Source organism: Drosophila elegans, unplaced genomic scaffold, assembly GCF_018152505.1.
Source record: "Drosophila elegans isolate 14027-0461.03 unplaced genomic scaffold, ASM1815250v1 contig_476, whole genome shotgun sequence".
Lineage (NCBI taxonomy): Eukaryota > Metazoa > Arthropoda > Insecta > Diptera > Drosophilidae > Drosophila > Drosophila elegans.
In genome coordinates, this window is record NW_024545863.1 from 11,334,816 (window position 1) to 11,354,336 (window position 19,521).

At 37.8% G+C, this 19,521-nt stretch overlaps 1 protein-coding gene across 6 annotated transcripts; it reads right to left on the bottom strand.

The window, feature by feature from the left end:
- Nucleotides 1–513: 513 nt before the first annotated feature.
- On the bottom strand, nt 514–18,896 carry LOC108141124. 6 transcript variants are annotated; one of them, XM_017264340.2, is made up of 11 exons: nt 15,589–16,232; nt 13,499–13,700; nt 10,348–12,756; nt 4,790–5,103; nt 4,647–4,711; nt 4,515–4,586; nt 4,354–4,458; nt 2,560–2,721; nt 2,342–2,491; nt 2,104–2,285; nt 514–1,787 (listed from the first exon to the last, which is right to left on the bottom strand). In XM_017264340.2, exons 1-11 carry the CDS (start codon nt 15,964–15,966, stop codon nt 1,780–1,782), a joined length of 4,047 nt encoding a protein of 1,348 aa, XP_017119829.1. In that variant the 5' UTR covers nt 15,967–16,232; the 3' UTR covers nt 514–1,779. The 6 variants fall into 6 exon arrangements, with proteins under 6 accessions (XP_017119829.1, XP_017119832.1, XP_017119831.1 ...); XM_017264343.2 differs by lacking the exon at nt 15,589–16,232 and adding an exon at nt 18,662–18,896 and having other exon boundaries at nt 514–2,285; nt 4,790–5,061; XM_017264342.2 differs by lacking the exon at nt 15,589–16,232 and adding an exon at nt 18,662–18,896 and having other exon boundaries at nt 514–2,285.
- Between the last annotated feature and the right edge of the window lie 625 nt (nt 18,897–19,521).

Below are 19,521 nucleotides of genomic sequence, written 5' to 3' on the forward strand. Positions count from 1 at the left end.
AATTTGTGGTCACGCCAGTTCATCACAGAAATCTTTAGTGTCAATTTTAACAACAAATCGGATGAGTTTTTAATTCTAGAAGACATTTAAGGCCAAAGTAATATTGGAAAATAAATTTTCTGAAAGTAAGAGTTATATTATTTCCGAGTGTATCGCTTATACCAAAGGTCCCGAGTTCGAATCCTCACCGGCTTACCATTTTTATCGCATTTTAATAGTTTTTGCGTTATCCTAAGTATGAGATATAAAATAATTTACTTATAAAAAGTTTGCAACAATTTGGTTTTCATTTAATAACATCTGCTAACTGCCGTTTAATATAAATTATACACTCCATTGTAAGCATTTTTGCTAATTATCCTAACAAAATGTTTTCGAATAATAACAGTTAACAAAATCCCCAAAAGCTTGCTACGTAAAACATCATTCTCAACATTAATGCCCTCGTACAAGCATCAAATTACTTTTATAAGCCTAAAATAAATCAACGGAATCCAAATCAAACGTTTCGGGTTTATTGCAATTACATATTTTATTTATTGAATTATGCAACTCGTTCGATCACCTTTACGTACATTACATGCTCAGCACATCGTAAGTCATATGTGCTGGCATGTTTTAATACTATTAATGTGTTTTTACAGCGCATTGATATATTATCCATTTGATTTCAAATGTCAAACTACATATTTTATTCCGGGCTTTCCTCGAAAACGATCCCTAAAAGCGCATGTGTGTGTCTCAGTGTTTCGTCTGTGTTTTCTACTTTAGAAAAATATATATGTTTGCTGTATATATTATGAAGTAGCATTTTTTCTGAATATATGGACTGGGTACAAATTTGTATACAATTCTCCATTTGTTTTTTCTTCACTTCCCTTTTGAGTGATCAACAATTTTATTTTGTTCTTAGAGTACAGTAAATGTCATAAATGGAAGTAAAATTCATTAAGAGTTCTCAACGGGTTCACTGGTGTTGTGCTGTTCGTAAAGCTTGGCAAGATGAAAGTGTTTATAATTAATTTAAGAGTTGGCTCGTGCTCGCAGTATAAATAAATTTTGAATTTTACATATGTCGAATAAAAAAAGCCCTACACATGACCTATTTTTATTAAGCTACAATTTTCATCAAAAGCAATTTTATATATTGCAACAAGTCAATTTTTAAAAATTAAAAAAAAATTGTAATGGAAAAATGTATAAATGAAAATGGTGTGGGCTTTCAGCTCATTCGGTTTGTTTCACTGTGTTTTAGTCCCATAAGGCAAGCTCCTCCAATTTTGGGCAAATCTAATTTCAAGCGTTTCACGAAGCAAACAAAAAGGTATTTTATGCATAAATAAATTTTTTTTGCGTGTATTTTGAATGATTCTTGTTTTTTACGCTTTCTTGTTTTAGTACTAGTATGTAATACAGAGTTATTCTTAGTACGACTTTTACATTTTTTTCAATTAAATTAAACTAAATTTAAACTTAAACAATTAATAAAGGCGCGCCTCAAGCAAACGCTGTTCACTATAATTTGCATTTTTATGTTGAATTAGCTGCCGTTGCACATTATCGATTTGCTCGCTGGCCAATTTCTAAACCAAACAAACGCAATACAGTTCTCGGGCAGAACTCACCGCCAGGTAATATCATAGAACATAAATCAGTAGACAGATTCGATAGAGAATTAGTAACATATGCCGGGCAACCAGACCCGTAAGGCGAGTGGAACTCAAAACGGAACGCAATGGGTCTGCCTGTGACTTGTGTGAGTGAGTGTTTACGGGTCAACTAAAAATCTAGAAAAAGTATAATATGCGTCGGATCGTTAGATGTTGTATATCTTGAAATTCAACAGTAGTGGAGTAGGCAAAATGATACAATTGTGCTTTTGCATTTTCTTATTCAGTTAAGAGCACGCAACCGAGCAGTTATTACACCATGATACAAATGGAGATGACGATGATAGAGGCGCTGTTACAGATCTACGGACATGCTGCAAGATGGGCTCCACATGCCGGATGAGAGAGTGTTGTGATGAGGGTGTGTGCGATTTTACAGCAACATATAAAATACATTCCGGGCAACCCGCGGGTTGAGTTTAACTACTACCACCTTGTCCCTTGCCGTAGATGAGCTCCTCGCAAATCTTGAGCAGATCGGCGTTCTCGCGCGACTTCTGCTGCAGTTGCTCCGCCATGGAAACCCGTGAGACCTCCTCCTTCTTGAGTAAAGCTTTCAGTTTTTTCGACTCGTCCGCATGCTCCCTCGCGTAGGTATCTAGCTTTTTATTTGCACTGGTTGGGGGAAGAGTATTAGGTAAAGGCCTATAAAAAGATATCAAATAGCTTACATTTCCAGCTGCTGCATGGCATGATTCTTCATCTTGTCGTACCGCTGCTCCTGCAACCGCAGATTGTCCATCATCTGCTTCCGCTCTGCCAGAAGCGACTCCTCGTTGCTTTTGAGCTGTGAGGTCATCTCCTTGCTCTTCTCATATTTCCTACAATTACACCGCGGTAAGTAGATTATCCAAAGAAAAATTACTATCTCCGTTGAGATATTACTTACACATGCAGATCGGAGAACGTCGTTTCCAGCGACGTTAAGTGATGGTAATTGGCATCCCGGTCTGCCTGCACTTCTTGCATCTGCCGCTCGTGCAGCTGCGCCTGCTGCTCCTTCTCACTAATCAGCTCCGCAATGGCCTTCTCATACGCCTCAATGACGCCGCTGCAAAATACAGATAACATATATATTTAATATTTTTTTTTTGTTTCACAAATATAACAATCTGTTTATCTTGTCGTTTAATCATTTAAAATGATTATGATCGCGATTCTTGAGATCCTGCCCCTTTCAATATAAGGATGGCAAACGATCACTTATTTACTTATTATTCTTTACGGTAGATTAAAAAATATTATCAAAAAATTAAACAAACTTCGAGCAACTGAAATGTACAATTTTATAAAACGGCTATACCCTAATTGATTTTGAAAAAAAAAAACAAAATTAAAAATTAAACTTTTCGTTCGGCAAAAAGGCAGCTGTATAACTTTTTTGAATTTTATAAATTTTGGAAGCGATATGACATGCTGCCTTGTACATATACCAATACATGTACATGTCCCAATATACATAGAGACCGCATTCAGCAAAGTAGCTATAGTAAATAAGCCCGCAAAAATGTTCGCTTCAAAAAGCTCTCCTCCCAGATTTTCAAGACAAACTATTCGAAATAAAGGGGCATTTGGAATCAAAAGCTCATGAAATCATGGACTGCGTAGAAAAACTGTCAAAAAAAATTGGAGATATATCTTCATTGTTTTTGTTTTAAATTTCTATGATAGACATCGTTATTATCTTTTTTAAAATAGATGAAATAGTTAACATTTATTCTTATATCACAAGATAAGACCGTGAATTTTTCAGCTGAAGCCTTCCGCAATGAGTTCCTAAAGACTCCTATTTTCAATGGACAAATTAATATTTTCTATAAGAGAAAACTAATTAAATTAAACGAGAATTAGACAGTAACGTTTGCCTTTCCAGAAATATTTGACATGAGTCGTTTGAGCTGACCCGTTTTAAAACTCAAAAATAATTGTTGCTGATTTTTATTTTGTTATTAAAAGTAAAACTTATTTTGAAACTGCAGCTTCTGTGAGCAGATTTTTTTACGATATTTTTTTATAGACCTGTAAAAGGACTCTAGGGGTACCAACACCAATAACAATTTATAATACTCGTAACCTTGCAGAGGTCAAATATTTAAAAGGTTAAGAAGGCTCCATTTTCATCCCAATAACGAATATATATTCCTAATCAGCATCACGAGGCTTTATACACATGAAGAATTCATATTTATAGTCCTGGAATACTTTAAAATATTACATTTTATATTAAGCCTTTTCAAATATTTATGCGTGAATCCATTTTGGAATAAATAATACGATTAAAGACAAAGTGGTGCAGTAAATAAATTAAATAAAGGAAAGCTATTTAAATAATTCAATCGTGAACCTGAAATTGTTTACGTCTTTAATATAGTTATGTTTTTAATTTTATATTTAATCGTTAGCTGACAAAAATTCCAAAAATAAGTGTCAAATATAATAGTTTTTGTAGTCTTAAATAGTAATAAATTTAAATCGAAATATATACACAATATTTGATCCGATGATTATATACGTTTCATTTGCAATGATTTACTCTTGCACCTCAAGAAAGCAACTTTCACAAAGTCTAAGCTCTTTCATTCTGTGTTATCGTCGAAATAAATCTTTTTTAAATTGTGTACGCTTAAGAAATGGTTTTTAAGATTTTTTTATATCCACCATTTAACAGATAGACTTGACTCACTTCAGTTTTGCATTAATTTTATCCTTTTCTGTTATACGTTTGATCAGCGCTTCCTCGCGTTGTTCTCCCTCCTTCAGCTTCTTTTCAATGTCTTCGGACCTTGTTCTGGAATAGAGCATATATTTAGTCGGTTATAGTTTTTATTTTTAGCATACACATACACTTCATTTTTGATTTTCTTCTCTAGCTCATCCATGTTGTTGTAGTTATGGGACTTGTCCTCCGTATTAAGGCTGAAATGAAAAAAAATTGATAACATATGTACCCAAATCACTCATCCGCCTGTTACTCACTTGGAATTATCGAAGGTTTTGTTGCAATCGTTATCAATGACGTCCACACTCATTTTAACATGCTTCTGTGGATAAATAAATCGAATTACAAATCATGAAACATTTTAACAATTAAATTATGACAAAAATTGGGTTTAACTTACTTTTGTCCTATCCACAGGTGGCTTAAAATCCAACTTTTTGGCGGTATCTTTGGCACTTGCTTCGATTCCAAACGACTGGTTACCACCACTTGTCTCGTGCTCCTCCAATGTGGGACTGAGGTTTCTGTTCTGATTCTGGTTCTGGTTTGATCCCAGAATATTCAAAAGTGTCTGTTCCTGCTGATTTGGGTGATTAACGGGAACGGGGGCTCCAAGAAGCGGATCAAACTTCAGCAGCAGCGAACTGCGATCGATGGGCGCATTATTGCTGCCTTTTGTGTACAAATAATCAAAATCTGATGAGTTCAGTATTACTGTGGATGGTGTTCGTTGGGTGTATATGGGTATGTTTAGATGAGTGCATGCGCGTGCAATTTGGTGTTTGTGAGGAAAGAAGAAAAAATACAAAAACATACGTTAGTCACTGGTTTTCATGGCTATATTTCGGCTTCTACTCAGTTTAATTCAAATCAACGTCAAGGTTGTTAGGCCTCCTCTCATCAGAAATGGACCAATATTGGGTACATGATACAGCAGCAAAGCACATACATATGTAGAAAAAGGGGAATGGGTAAAACGCCCCTAAAAAAGGCAATGCATAAGGGCTTGACATGGAAACTAAGAAAAATAAGTGCTAGGGAAACCTAAATTGTATTTGTATTTTTAGCTCTAAACAACACACGAGTTTTCATTTCTTTATGACTCGTTAAGAAAGTTTAACTGTAATTCCAATTAAATAACATCCATGACATAGCCTTTCCCAGATCACAGTTTCTAATTTCTTTGATTGCATCTAATTGACATTTTTAACCACTATTAATTTCTGTTTCTACTATCATAATTATCACGTATTATTCTTTATCTCTAATAACTTTGTTGGCTCGATTTAATACGTTCACTATCAGTTTTGAGCAGTCTTCATTTTACGGGTTTAACTCCAATGAGTTTTTTTTCAATCTGACTTTTTTTTTAAACAGCATTTATATACAATATACCTGTAAGATTTTATACTGTTCGGACAATTTTAACTCGATGTTTTGATGTGATGCTGCTTCTAAACATTTTAATTTTGAATCTCTTACTCTGCCTTTAAATACTTTTACACTGATTAATAAGCCTTTTAATCTGTTAGTAACGGGTAAAAAAATTCATTCTAGGGTTATGAAAAAGTTGTCTTAAACAAATTTCCTTTCTCCAGCAATCCGTTTTCGGTTGACACGTTGAAAAAAAAAAACCAAAAGAACGAAGGAAAAACAATGACAAATAAGAAAATAAGATATTGCATGACTCAAACGAGTGTCCCTCCCCATGTAACCCCCTGAACCCCAGACCCAGATCCCGAGGGGCACGAAAATGAGGTGTGCCTGTTCTGCACAGAAGCCGCATTATTGTTTTCACCCTACACACGAAACAAATTTGATACTTTTAAGATTTAGGATAACCCATTATAAGACGAAACAAATAAAGATGTAACAAACTCGATAGAAACTAAATATTTTGAAGGTGTTTTACATATTTACAACTTTACCGGGCGCTGAGTTCCAACTTAACAGAATTTGTGAATTGACTATATTTCTGAACTTGATCTAAGATTTTTTTAAACTATAAAGAACACAAATATCCTTTTTTATTGGCTTAACAAATCAAACCGAGCAACGACAACATAAGAAAATTTTAGAACCAAGGTGGATCTTTTTCTTCCAGTGCACTTGGACATGGAATGGAGAGTACATAAACAAATGTGAAACCCAGCGATGGTTGGCTTTAAAAATAGTAGGAAACCCGGGCAGGCCCAGATATTAAATGCAGGTCACAACTATAGGTTGGCAAGTACATAGCATTATTTTTATGCATTTTTCAGATTTCCAAGCCGCGGACCAAAACAAAACAAAGGGAAACGAAGAGTTGTGAGTCATTTTATGCAATCGACAAATGGTTTCCGAAAGTGGGTTGATTGAAGGAGAAGAGAAATAGAGAGAGAGAGAGAGCAGAGGAGCGAGAGAGCAGCTTTTCATTACGCTGCAGTTTAATTGCGTGTCTTTGACAAGATTTGCATTTTCAAGATTTTCCACAGCTATTCACATAACATTGTTAACCGTGACCACGCAGCGCTCAAAAAACACCCACATGTAAATGTTCAAAAATACATTTATACGCAAAGCAAATCACACAATGAAGTTTCACGCTCTCACTCTCGCGTACGTTTTTTTTCTTAGCGACTTCGGAGACTTGTCTTCTGGCTTTATTTATGCTTATTTGTTGTTTTCTTTCTGCACAGCTGCTAGTTACTTTTCCGATTTCTAGCACTTGTCGTAAGCCAGCATATAGTTTTTCATCTCTAACTACAGCAAATAAACGAATAAATCTTATTTTGTGTTTTTTAAATTTACATTTCCCGATTAAGCAGTCCTAGGATTAAACAGCAGTAGGGTACCGATGGATATAGCGACGTCAAATGTTGAAAACTAACTGAAATGGAATTTCTTATTGCTTACACTTCTCTCCCTGAGTCCAATAAGAAAACCAGCGCACGCACGCGTGCGAGCGAGAGGGCGAACGGACGAGCCTGAATTCTGACTGGAGTGTGGGGACAGTGACGCGTATTCAGCAGTCAGCAAGTGCGCAGAGAGAGCAAGTGCGAAAGAGAGAGCGTTGTGTACACGTTGTCTGTTTGGAGTTGTGCCCCATCCCACCCCACAGACCCCTCTGCCTGACTCTCTCGCTCTGCTGCAGTAGAGAGGGGGCTGAAAAGTGCATGGCCGAGTTCTAAGTTGAATTCCTATGCTCTTTGTGTAAGTGGGAGAGAGCTGACGGTGAGTTACAGTGAGTTGTCGATAAAAAAGACACTTAACAACTAGATTAGTCAATTGGCCAAAACGTTTTTAAGTGGCCTGATTTTAATTTTAACAGCATTTTTAAAGAGCTTTGAACAGTATGAAACTTATAAAGTTTGAAATAAACGTCGGCTGCTAAAGCTGATTTTAAACGACCTAAAAGCAATCTTGCAGCTTATATACATGTGAACCATATAATTGCAATAAACTAAAAATACACTTTAAATGCTTAAAAGATCTTAATAGCCTACATGTCCATTTCCGAATTTCTAGCTATATTCTTGAATCTTCCTGCTTCCCATGAAATTCAGAGATGACTGAACTCAAACTCAAAGCGGTCTATTTAGCGAGTCCACACTGTGCTGTACTGTTGCCTCTATCACTAACCATACAACATATGAATGATGAGAGTGAGAACTCACTTTTCTGTTGCTCATGTCTGTGTGGGAGATAGTCAGAGATGCATTTTCCTAGTCAGCGATAACTTTATCGTTTGGCGCTATAGCGCCAACATTAAATACTTTTTGAATATTTAATGGAAATCGTTGGAGAACTCTGGACATTGCCAATGTAATTTGCATATTTCTTTCAAAATATAAACAAAGTTAAACGAAATGATTTCTGTTGCATAAGTGGGCAATTATCAAATTCCCCATTAAGCTGTGGTAATTAAACAAAAATATAAATGCGCTCATCAGGGCACTAATACTCAGGCAAAGTCTTCGAGCTGACGAAAAAACAGCACAAACTGACAGGGTTTCTTCAATTAGACAAAGTGACGTCACAGCGCACGAAGTGCTTCTACATTTTACCCGCATTATTTATATTCGCGTACGATATTTTGCTGATAAGGGCTTCAAGAGAGACAGAGAGCACTGGGGAAAGGAGAGAGTCGTAATAGCAGAAGAGAGAAATCATTGAGTGGGAGCGGCGAGCAAGATACCGCGTAATGCCATATCAGAGAGTAAGAACCTGCATTTTCAGCAACAACAAAACCAGGAAACACAAACCAAACGTGCAGACATACAAATGTACATAAAACATTAAAGCAAGGAATCATTTCCTACACTCCATAGGTTGCCATTGAAAAAAAAAATTATGCTACTAATTGTGGGGTCCGAATTGTTTTTGTTTGCACATTTCACCCGCGAGTGTTCCCCTTCCCGATTTGAAGTTCAGGTTCATTGCCTTGCATGTGTGCCGGGTTTATTTTTACAGTTATGTAGATATCGCCGCGATAGACTCCATGCAGACGATGGAGGAACTTTAGGTTTTCGAGTTCATGCCGCTATAATATTTCAAGTTCACAAGTTTATGAGTGCTGGGGTTTTTGTAATGGCTGATGAGCTAGGGTCACGAACATGCAAAGGACGCAAGAGCACAGTGGGACCTCCGTTGAAAGCAACAATGGTCAAACTTCTCTAGCACGAAATGAAGGGCTTTGGGAAGTCATAATTTATAGTTAACTTTGGCAATCTTAAGTTTATATCTATATCCTTGCAGTTAAAGAAAAATATAATAAGTCAATACATTTTTTAGAGCTGTTCAAAGCTACGCCCGATTTTTAATTGCGAACGGTATTATTATACCCTCGCAGAGGGTATTATAATTTCAGTCAGAAGTTTGCAACGCAGTGAAGGAGACATCTCCGACCCTATAAAGTATATATATTCTTGATCAGCATCACTAGTAGAGTCGATCTAGCCATGTCCGTCTGTCCGTCCGTCTGTCCGTCTGTCAGTCTGTCCGTCTGTCCGTCCGTTTATATGCAAACTAGTCTCTCAGTTTTAAAGCTATCTGCATGAAACTTTCCCAAAAGTTGTCTTTCTATTGCAGGTAGTATATAAGTCGGAACGAGCCGGATCGGACGACTATAGCATATAGCTCCCATAGGAACAATCGGAAAAATAAATGAAAAAAAATTATAACTTTGCTGTTTTTTAATTTTTTGTTTAGTTCTTCGACATTTAGTTATGGTAAAATATTTCAGATTTACGGTTTAAATTTCATAAAAATCGGACGACTATAGCATATAGCTCCCATAGGAACAATCGGAAAAATAAATGAAAAAAAATTATAACTTTTCTGTTTTTTAATATTTTGTTTAGTTCTTCAACATATGGTAATGTTTATTTATTTCTGAATTATGGTTTAAATTTTATCAAAATCGGACGTCTATATCATATAGCTCCCATAGAAATAATAAAAATATATAAAATAACTATCTAATAATTGAGCTGCAAATTATCATAGTTTCAATGTTTTTCAGCATATACTCAAGTAAATCATAATTTAAATATTTCAAAAGTATTTAATTCATGCAATAGCTGCAAGGGTATATGAACTTCGGCTTGCCGAAGTTTGCTTTCTTTCTTGTTCTAAATGTGTTTCTCAAAAAGCGTTCTGCTTAAAAACCTTACTCTAAGCATTTTACATGGTCGATTTTGGTGTGCAATAAATTTGTTTTTAAGTTTTGCCAAAAAAAAATTTAAAATTTAAAAATATTTAAATAATTAATAATAAATGATTTGATCAAAGGGAACAGTACGTATGAGTGAAAAAATTCCTTTAGCCAAAATGTTAAAACACTTGCAAAATTTAAATCTATGTATATATGTTATAAATAAAACAATGCACATAAATTTAGGCTCTGCTAAAGAAGTTTGACTGCGTTGACATCTATTGACACATTTTTTGCAAAGAAAATAAAGGCTATTGACTTACAGTTTTGGTTGCTGGCGCCATCCTTGAATTCAGCGTCAAAAAACTCCGCCTCCTCGCCAGCTGCACCACCTCGCTGCCTGCTTTGCACAACAGCAGCTTTTCCTCCGTTTTCGGTAGAAAAAGTAGTAGAATTCGCCTTCATCTTGGCTTGATTCTGGAAGCCGCTGCTGGTAAACTGCGGCGTCTTGAACATGTCATCCGACACAGGAGATATAGCACCAAAGTGCTCTACAAAAACATCGTCCTTCTCATCGCTGGCGCTTAGAGTGGCCTGCTCCTTGGCGGACAGGGCCTGCTCCTCCAGGACAACGGTAGCATTTCCCAGTGGTGACGTTGGCGAATTCATCTCATGGATCGGAGCTCTCTTTAGATTTTGATGGGTGGGAATCGGTGGTGAAGTTATGACAGGTGCATGGGATTCCTTTCGATTTTGCTGAGGTGATTTAGTGACGGTTACCTCCTCCACACGCATGGAGATATCAACATCCATGGCGTCACCAGCCAGGATATCCTCGGTGGCCTCCATCGCTGGGGATGCATTCTGCTCCACGCAAAAGGTGCGGCGTGGGTTTTCCTTTTCCATACAGAAAGTCCTACGAGACTTGACCTCCTCGTTTTCCGCCGTTGACTGAATCACAGAAAAAGTTAGCCGCTGATTATTATCGGCAGATCCAAGAGAATTCTCGTTATCTTCCGTGTCCGACACTGGTTTGTCCTGCATTGTCATCCCGCTGTCGAAAGTTCCATTCGAGGGTGTTGGCGAAAGATCGCTCATGGGCAAGGTTTCGTTAAGGTGTGCCTGCTTCTCTGGACTTGGTTGCGTTACCTCGATGACCACTGGTGCCTTAGCGATGACTCCAGCATCAAATATGCTTTGCTTTCGATCCAAGGATGGTTCTACCACAGCCTCTTCCAAGTAAGGCATATCCTCCTGTTCTGGAGGAGCTTTTGGAGAGCGTGGGAAATGGTGGGGTTTCTCCGCTGGTCCTCTGATGGGGAAACTAGGTGAGGTGGGTGCCGAGTTGTTTGCCATGTTATTACCACCCATATCCAAAGACAGGGGCGAAATAGATCGCATCTTAGTCGGCGTGACTGCCACCACTGGCGGTCGGTGATGTGGTGGCTCCTTCTCTAGCACCTTTTCAACAACCCTCTCCACCTCCTGCATCGGTACATTCAAGTTGTCTTCAGATACATCATCGGGCAATGGCAGCTCCTTCAGAGCTAGGAACTCTAGTTCCTCTGCTGTCTTTGGCCGATGCGTGGGTATGGGTGGAGAAAGGGGCAGATCTTCAAATTTCGCTTGAAGTGTGGGTGATCGAGGTGCTGCTGGGAGCGTTGCTTCTGACGGCTCCATTTGAATCCTTTTTAATGGTTCTTCTGTCACTACAGTTTTCTGCTCAGTTCGATGTTCGTGGGCAGGTTGAGGTAATGGAGCCGTTTCCTTAACCTCTAAGTGGGGGGAAGGTGAAATAGGTGCCTGGGATTCCAATTGCTGCTGCTGAGGTGACCTTATCACCGTGGCCTCCTCCACTTGCATAGAGACATCCACTTCCATGGGCTCAAACTCCTCACCAGCAATTCTATCCTCGGTGGCTTCAAAAGCTGGTGATGCATTTTGCTCCAGGTTAGTTAGTTCCAACTCATTCCTCTTTATTGTTTCTACTGGCACCGGAGTTGCCTGCTCCTGATTAGGATGTACTAGGGGATCCTCTTCAATTTCTCTTAATTCTTGAAGACTCTGAGGAATTTCAGACTGCTTATCTTCCTGAGGTTGTTTTGCCTCCATCATCGCTTGTGGCTCTTTATGAAACTCCTGTTTTTCCTGTTCCTGATTTAGCCGCTCTGTTTCCTTGTCTAAATTCTCCAGCTTCCCTTCCTTCCTTTTAAAATGTTCTTCCTCTGTCTCGCACGGGGCTGGTACGCTAGTATCTTCCGGCTGTCCTTGTTCTTTTAAAGGCGATTTTTCCAATTGACTCTTGAGTTCCTTTTGTGTATCCAAATCGCCTTGCAGAATCGAGATCTCACCTATCTTCTCCAGCTCCAGATTTTCATGAAACTGCACTGGAACCTTCTCTGAAACTCGCTGAGATTCGGTTAGCAACTGCTCTTGCAATAGTTGATGATCTTCGGGTCCCAGGACATCCTTTAACATTTCCATGGTTTCATTGATATCATCCACATCCATGGCTTCATAGCTGACGTTGTTGTGCTGGCTAACCGCCAAAGGATCTTGAAATTCGTTCTCAAGTGTGCCAGTCGAGGTCATAGACAACTGCTGCTCCAACACATCGTTGAGGGCACTCGAATAGCCCTCCAACTCGGAGCGATCTCCAGTATACCGCTCGCTATGAAGCGATAAACACTCCACAAAACAATCAGAATCCGTAAGATTCGATTTTAAATGGGCTGTAAAAGAAAAAAAAAAGGTTAATTTTAATTGTTTATTCTAATGAATATGTGGATTATAATTTATATTGAATTACATGACACAACATGAAGAAATAAAATACTTTTACTTTACATTAAAAACGATATTTGTATCAGACTTAATTAATTAATTAATTAATTAATTAAGACCTAACAACATTAAGGAAGCCAATAACAAGAACATTAAGCTTTGGCAAGCAAAAGTTTTTATACCTTTGCAGCTATTACAAAAGTAAAATATTCAATAAAACGACTACACTACAAAATTTATATATATATATATGTAAGAAGCGATAAATCTATGTAGATCTTCTGTTGATTTCTTTCGATCGGTTAAATAAAATTTAAAACCGTAATTCTTAAATAGTAAACCACTTCTGTATCCTGAAGTGTAAATTAAAGAAGTTATATTTGTTTTTTAATTATTTTTCTGATTGTTCCTAGTTATTGGAAATTTTCATCCGCATGGCTATAAAACTGAGAGACTAGATTGGCCAGATTGACTCCCCTAGTGATGCAAGAATATATAAACTAAAAGAGCCTGGAATGTTTTTATTACTGTCTGAAGTTATAACACTTTCTGCAAGGGTATAAACATTGAAAACAAATCCCTAGTGGCGTTTCTTTATGTAAAGTAAAATGTTATTAATTATTTCAAATTAAAAAATAAAAAAGTGTTAAGCTTAAATGGGATGCATTAACTGTTCATGGGCTTACTCACCCTCCATTTGGGTGTTTAATGAAGCCAGATCCGGGATTTGCGACTCGTCGAACTCGGGAAGACCTCCAAACTTAGGAACCGCATCCGCATCCAGCTTGGGGCAACCTGTTGCCGCCGTCTGATGGCCCAGAGCAGCGGCTAGAGCCTTCTGCTGCTCCATGCTTGATGGTTTGGGACTGGGCTTCACCGCCAGCGGATTCAGCTGCCAAATGAAAAAGACAGAAAATGCATAAAAATTAATTGCAAATTGTGCATCGCGTGAGACATGATTTGAAAGAAAAGTTATGAAAATTAATAACACGGACTCTGTAGAGTAAAATAAGCATAATCCAAATTTGGCAGTCGAAAAACGTAAACAAGCAATGATGAGGATGGGATAATGAAGATGAACACAGACAACAGCTGTTTGGGCATTTAATTAAGAATTGTTGACACGTTGTTTGAGTGAGGGACTCGGCTGGTGAAAGAAATTGGTCCCATCTGTATTTACGGCGGACTGCTCTAGACACAAAATGCCCTTTACCTAGTTTTTGTACAAATGGGCTAATGTTAGATCAGGTAAAACTTTTGCGCGTCCACCCAATCATCGATATGAAAGAAATTACAAACAACTTGGCATCTGAAGGGATCCCGAAAATGTAATATCAATATTGTTAGTAAGTAGTTTTTGTTTGGGAAATATAAGTTAGTTCATTTTTTGCTTTCTTCTGGGAGAAATATATAAAAAATATATGTTTGAATAGAACAAATAACGCCACGCCAAGTAAGAGCACACCTTCGAAATGTTCGTCGCAGTCGGTCATTCGCCAAGCAAATCAAATGTCATTAATTTAAAAGCAAGCCAAGACATGGGAAACCGGGGATATGGAAAGAAGGCGGGCAAACGGAATTGTGCGGCATATGGTGGGGAGATGAAGGTGGATCTGGGTCGGCGTCAGCTTTTGTGCAGTGCGAAATAAACATCTGAATATGCGGCGGATTCAATGCGGCCGGCCCGGGTCCGGCCAGTTTTCCGACTATTCAGGGTTTGGGTGCAATGTTCTACACACGGAATTTAATTAGGGCGCATTATAGTACGATTATTGCGGCAAGGTTAAAGTCAGCGTAGACGTGAAAATGGGCGCGTCCCCATAAAAAAAATGGATTGGGGTGAAGGCAAATTAGCCAGAGAAACTTACATAAGAAACGAAATGAAAATTAGATCCAAACTCAGACCAAACCCAATTTTTATATTAAATCGTTAATCGTAGGCTAAGATTGTTTTACGAAAAACATAGCATCTTAAAACATTATTTCTTTTTACAAATCAAAGTAATAAAGTGACTCTTTTAAAACAAATTTGTTTTGGAATATTATACCATCCTATTCTGTATGTCCAAAATTTTAACAAACTGATTTAAGTTGGCTGTCACAACAGTTCACATGTCTCTAGATTGCACAAATTTTAGCCAAGAGATTTAATAAATTGCAACGCAATTTTAAATTATAATTTTTGAAGCGCAATATCTTGACAAAACAATGATCAGCAAAGAAAAAAAATCGGAATTTGTCAGATTTAAACATATGTGAGAGACTAATCAAAAATTAGAAACAACTACAACTTTTAAACAACCTTCTAAGAAAAAGAATATTATTAAGAAATAAATTAATTCGACAAGTTCAATTCTATCGGTGACTTATGAAATAGTTTTACTAAATCTTAAAAAATATCATAAGCTATGTATTATGATAATTAATTTAATTATGAACAAATTAAACAATTTGTAGTTACCATTTAAGAACAAAGAGGTTTTGCAAATTTGGTAGGATACTTCAGATACTGGCTAAAAGTTATAGTTGTTTTATCTCAACGATTAGGAAACATTATTTACCTACTTATAAAACAAATAATCCCACATCGTAACGATTTTGTTCGAAAATATACCTATTTATGTATACAGTCCTAAAATGGTCTAAGTTATCTTTGTTACTGCTTAACAAGCATCTGTCTAAAATAAAAATACCCCCTGCAAGGACTGAGAAGTGTTGTATGAATAGGCAAATGAGATAAGGGCAAACTCACACACTTAGGTGTATTTTCGGGGACATACCTCGCCACTCATAGCCTGCAGGTGCTCCATTTCGTTAGCACTGACTTGGTTTAAATTGACGTTTATCTCGCTCAAGAGTTGCTGGATGGTTTCCCTACTACCACTGCTAATTGCGGGGGTCGAAGGTGTATTTGAGTTGGGATCCATGAGCAGGCTGCAGTGCTGCTCCTCTAATCGCAGCAGATCCTCCGAAGCAGACTCCAGTAGCGTGCCCAAGTGTGTGGATATCAGTGAAGCTCCATCACAATCTCTTGGAGAAGGATGATCATCCACGGGACTGGCAACCTCTGTGGCTTCCTTGCCCGCTGGCTGAGTGGTCGTAATGCCAGTGGTGGCGATACTCTTGGGCCTTTTCATGATGTTCGCGATGAAGTCCATGATGTTCTACGCACGATTTACTTTCAAGACGATTTACGGTTCACGGTTCACTTGATTCCATAAACCGATGGATCGATCGAATTTGTTGGTTGGCCTTTAGTGTATTTTACTTTTTTTCGGGTTTTCCGTTGTGACACAGATTCCGTCTCGCCTACTCGGAAAAATCTCTACTGTGATTTTCCGCCTTCCGCTCTTTCATTATATTGGGAAATATTGCCGAGATTCTCGCGACCCGTCGCCGCGTACACTTCTCGCTGGCTCCCGATCTTGTCTGTCTTTGAAATCAATTTAAAAATATTTTCGTTTTCAATTTGCCTTTTTGCTCCGCTCAGCGTCACACATGCACAAATGATTTTGGTTAAGGCGAGAGAGTGTGGGAAACCGCCACAGAGAGAGAGAGAGAAAGAGAGTGAGCGAAAAGTTTGAATGCCATCCACATAATGATCCGGATGTTTTTGTATGACTATGGTTTTGGATCGTTTCTAGCGGTTCTTCCTTTGTCAGCACACACACCCCCCATTTCTTTATAAAGCTGACTCTTCCCAGTACTTAAGTTAGTCGGCAATTACAATATTAGAACAAAAAAAAATGGATAAAGTTAGTTCTTTCGCACGAATCTAATTGTTTTGAAGCATAGCTAAACTTTCAAAACATTTTCGAATATGTAGCCAAACTTAGCGATAAAAAAACTTTTTCAAAATTTTTAATGTCAAGTTTTGAAATGACAACAGATTCCACTGGGCTCAGAACACTAATTGGCTTGATCGCCGATCGTTTAGGTGCGCGTGGGCGTACAAATGCAATTTAATTTATATAATCCGCTGAATTGAAACGTAATTACTGCAATGCCAATAGTGCAGGCGCCAGATGACAACCTTCTTGTCTGAACTGCAGTGGAAAACTGAAAAACTAGACAGGCCTTAGACTCACTTCAGACTCAAAAGCAGTAGTGAAAAATGCAAGACACCGCAAATAAGCCGAAACACTCAAAGGGGGGAATAGAAAACGGGGGAATACGAAAATAGGGCGACCGTCGACTGCTAATGAATGAAAGTCTTCGCCAAACAGCTGAAGGAGCCTGCCACACTTGCAATAATTTGTATACATTGTGATTTAAAAACAAGAAAGAACCCAACACATATCTTACTTAAAATAAAATTCATATTTGCAATATGTTTGGAATATTGGTAATACTGATGTATTTGGTTTATTAAGGAGGTTTGTAATCGTTCTAAATAACAGTATGATATGCATTTCGCTTATCATATTTTTACGGTGTAACCCTTGTGGATGCCAAGTGACATGCAATCCCACTGCCATTGTTGCGCATCACGGCGCACTATCTGCAAGTCGAGTCGAATCGAATTGAGGAAGTGCTCCACATTGCCCAACGGCTGACTTTGCATATTTGGCGAGAAAATCTAGACAGTGAAACGGAATCCCACACGATGGGCCATGACGAGGTGGCAAATGTTAGATGTTGGCTTTGGCGTTAACCAAGCAATACGCGACAGGTGACAAGATATCCGCGACCCAATGGGAATTCGAATACAATGAAGGAGGGTATCAAATTATATCAAGCTCGAATGGAACCCAAAACAAAGCATTACAGTTTATTAAAATTAGTTTTTAAAAACATTACTGATTAACAAAAACCCAACCAGTAACAGAAAGATTACAATATTTATATATATATATGCTAAGGCATATAACATATTTGGATGATTAGTTAGTCCGATGTACAATTTACAAAAATTATACGAACACGTAATTTTTGTTTATGTATATCGGAGACGTGAATATTATACGTGGCATCTGGTGGCTCGGGTTATAAAAATTGAATGGGAAACTTTGTTTGAGATTCGAATATCCTATGCAACAACACATGAGGGGAAATAAAGCAAACAAATATTGGGGAAAAGGCAACTAAACTATAAATAGGCGAAAAAGATATCTAGACAACAAGGGTGCGTCTGTAGATCCTCCATAACGAGCAACGTTGGTGGCAAAAGGGGAAATGGAGTTTAATGACTTTTGGTTCAACTGAAGCTCTATTTTAAAATGGATTTAACAAAATAGGCAAAGAGTAGATCCACATTAGTAGGTAAGTTTAGAGAGAAATGCTACCATAAGCACTAAATAGCGATTTTCATTAGCAGATTTTATTTTGACTTGCTATGATAATGTTTGGCCAACATCTGGTGAACGGAAGATGTCAAGAGGTGGCCGGCAACCTCAGATAATGCATTTAATGGGATTTTCTCTTGGCATACCAGATTCCCTGGCCCGTTGTCCGTTGACTTTGTTGTTAATTTTCCGGCCAGGGCCCTCGATCTCTTTGTCTTGCCCGGCTTATTGCCCATTTTCGGGGTGGAGCTACGGCTGGTCTGGAAATCGGGAAGCTTGGGATGGACAATGTCCGGCGGCCACTGAACGACTGGGGTACTCTTGACGACGACAGCTGCCATGGAGTTAATAAAAATCACGCAAGCAAATAATATACACAATGTACATGTGCGAGGAAAGGAAAATAACAGAAACAGCCTGCGATCGAGCCATTACCCCATATATTATATTCCAGAGGGGGGTGCGGGGGGGGCACAACTTGTACACATGCTAGAAAGTGAATGTTTTGGCATAATCGCACATGGTCGGTGGGACGGGGCACGCCCCAAAGTTGAGTTATTACGCTTACCTTAACGCCGCCATCGTTTTTGTTGATCTCGCGCAAAACTCCGCGTCCGCCGATTCCCATTCCCAAGCCATTGTCTGCCCCATCGAATTCCATGGCATATATACAAGTTAGCAGCGCTCTCAAATCGGCCAGTTGCACAGTTTTCACTTGGAATACTGGGTTTAAATGGGAAAACAACTAAAACTATTACGATGTTCAGATGGGTGACGCGAATTTTCTGCGTTGCTTTTGTGAAAATGCCGCTACAATTTGAAGAAGCATACTTGGCAGTGTGACCGTGCGTTCGCCTCTGCAAAATACCAGATATCTAATATGAAATATAACAAAAAATAAAGTGTTCCCACCATTGAAAAATATGACATTATTAAATATTATCAAAATATTAAAACAAATCTATTTATGTAAAATATTATAATAATATAATATTATAATAAAGATTTATATAAATATTTTTGGTTCAAATATCTAAAATAAGTTTGATAATGAAATTTGTTGTGTTCATGGATTTTATCGCATATTTCCTTTTGCACTTTAACTTAATCAATGTTGTATTACAAGGTGATATTTAACATTATAAATCGTCCCTAAATGCAACAACTTGCCTGTTTTTAATAATTTTTAATTTTTGTTCTTTTTAATATATTTGATTTTACCAAATTGTGTAATAGTAATGAGCTGTTTTCGCAACTTTCAACGCCGGTGTGACGAGTGTATAAAATGAAAAACATTGATTGTCGTATCGATAGTCTAATCGAAGTTTTTTCATCTCGAATTTAGACCATATAAACAAACGAAATATTTTGTTTTGAAAATTGTTTTGAAGTATAATTTTTGGCAGCCATGAAAACAAATATTGACGA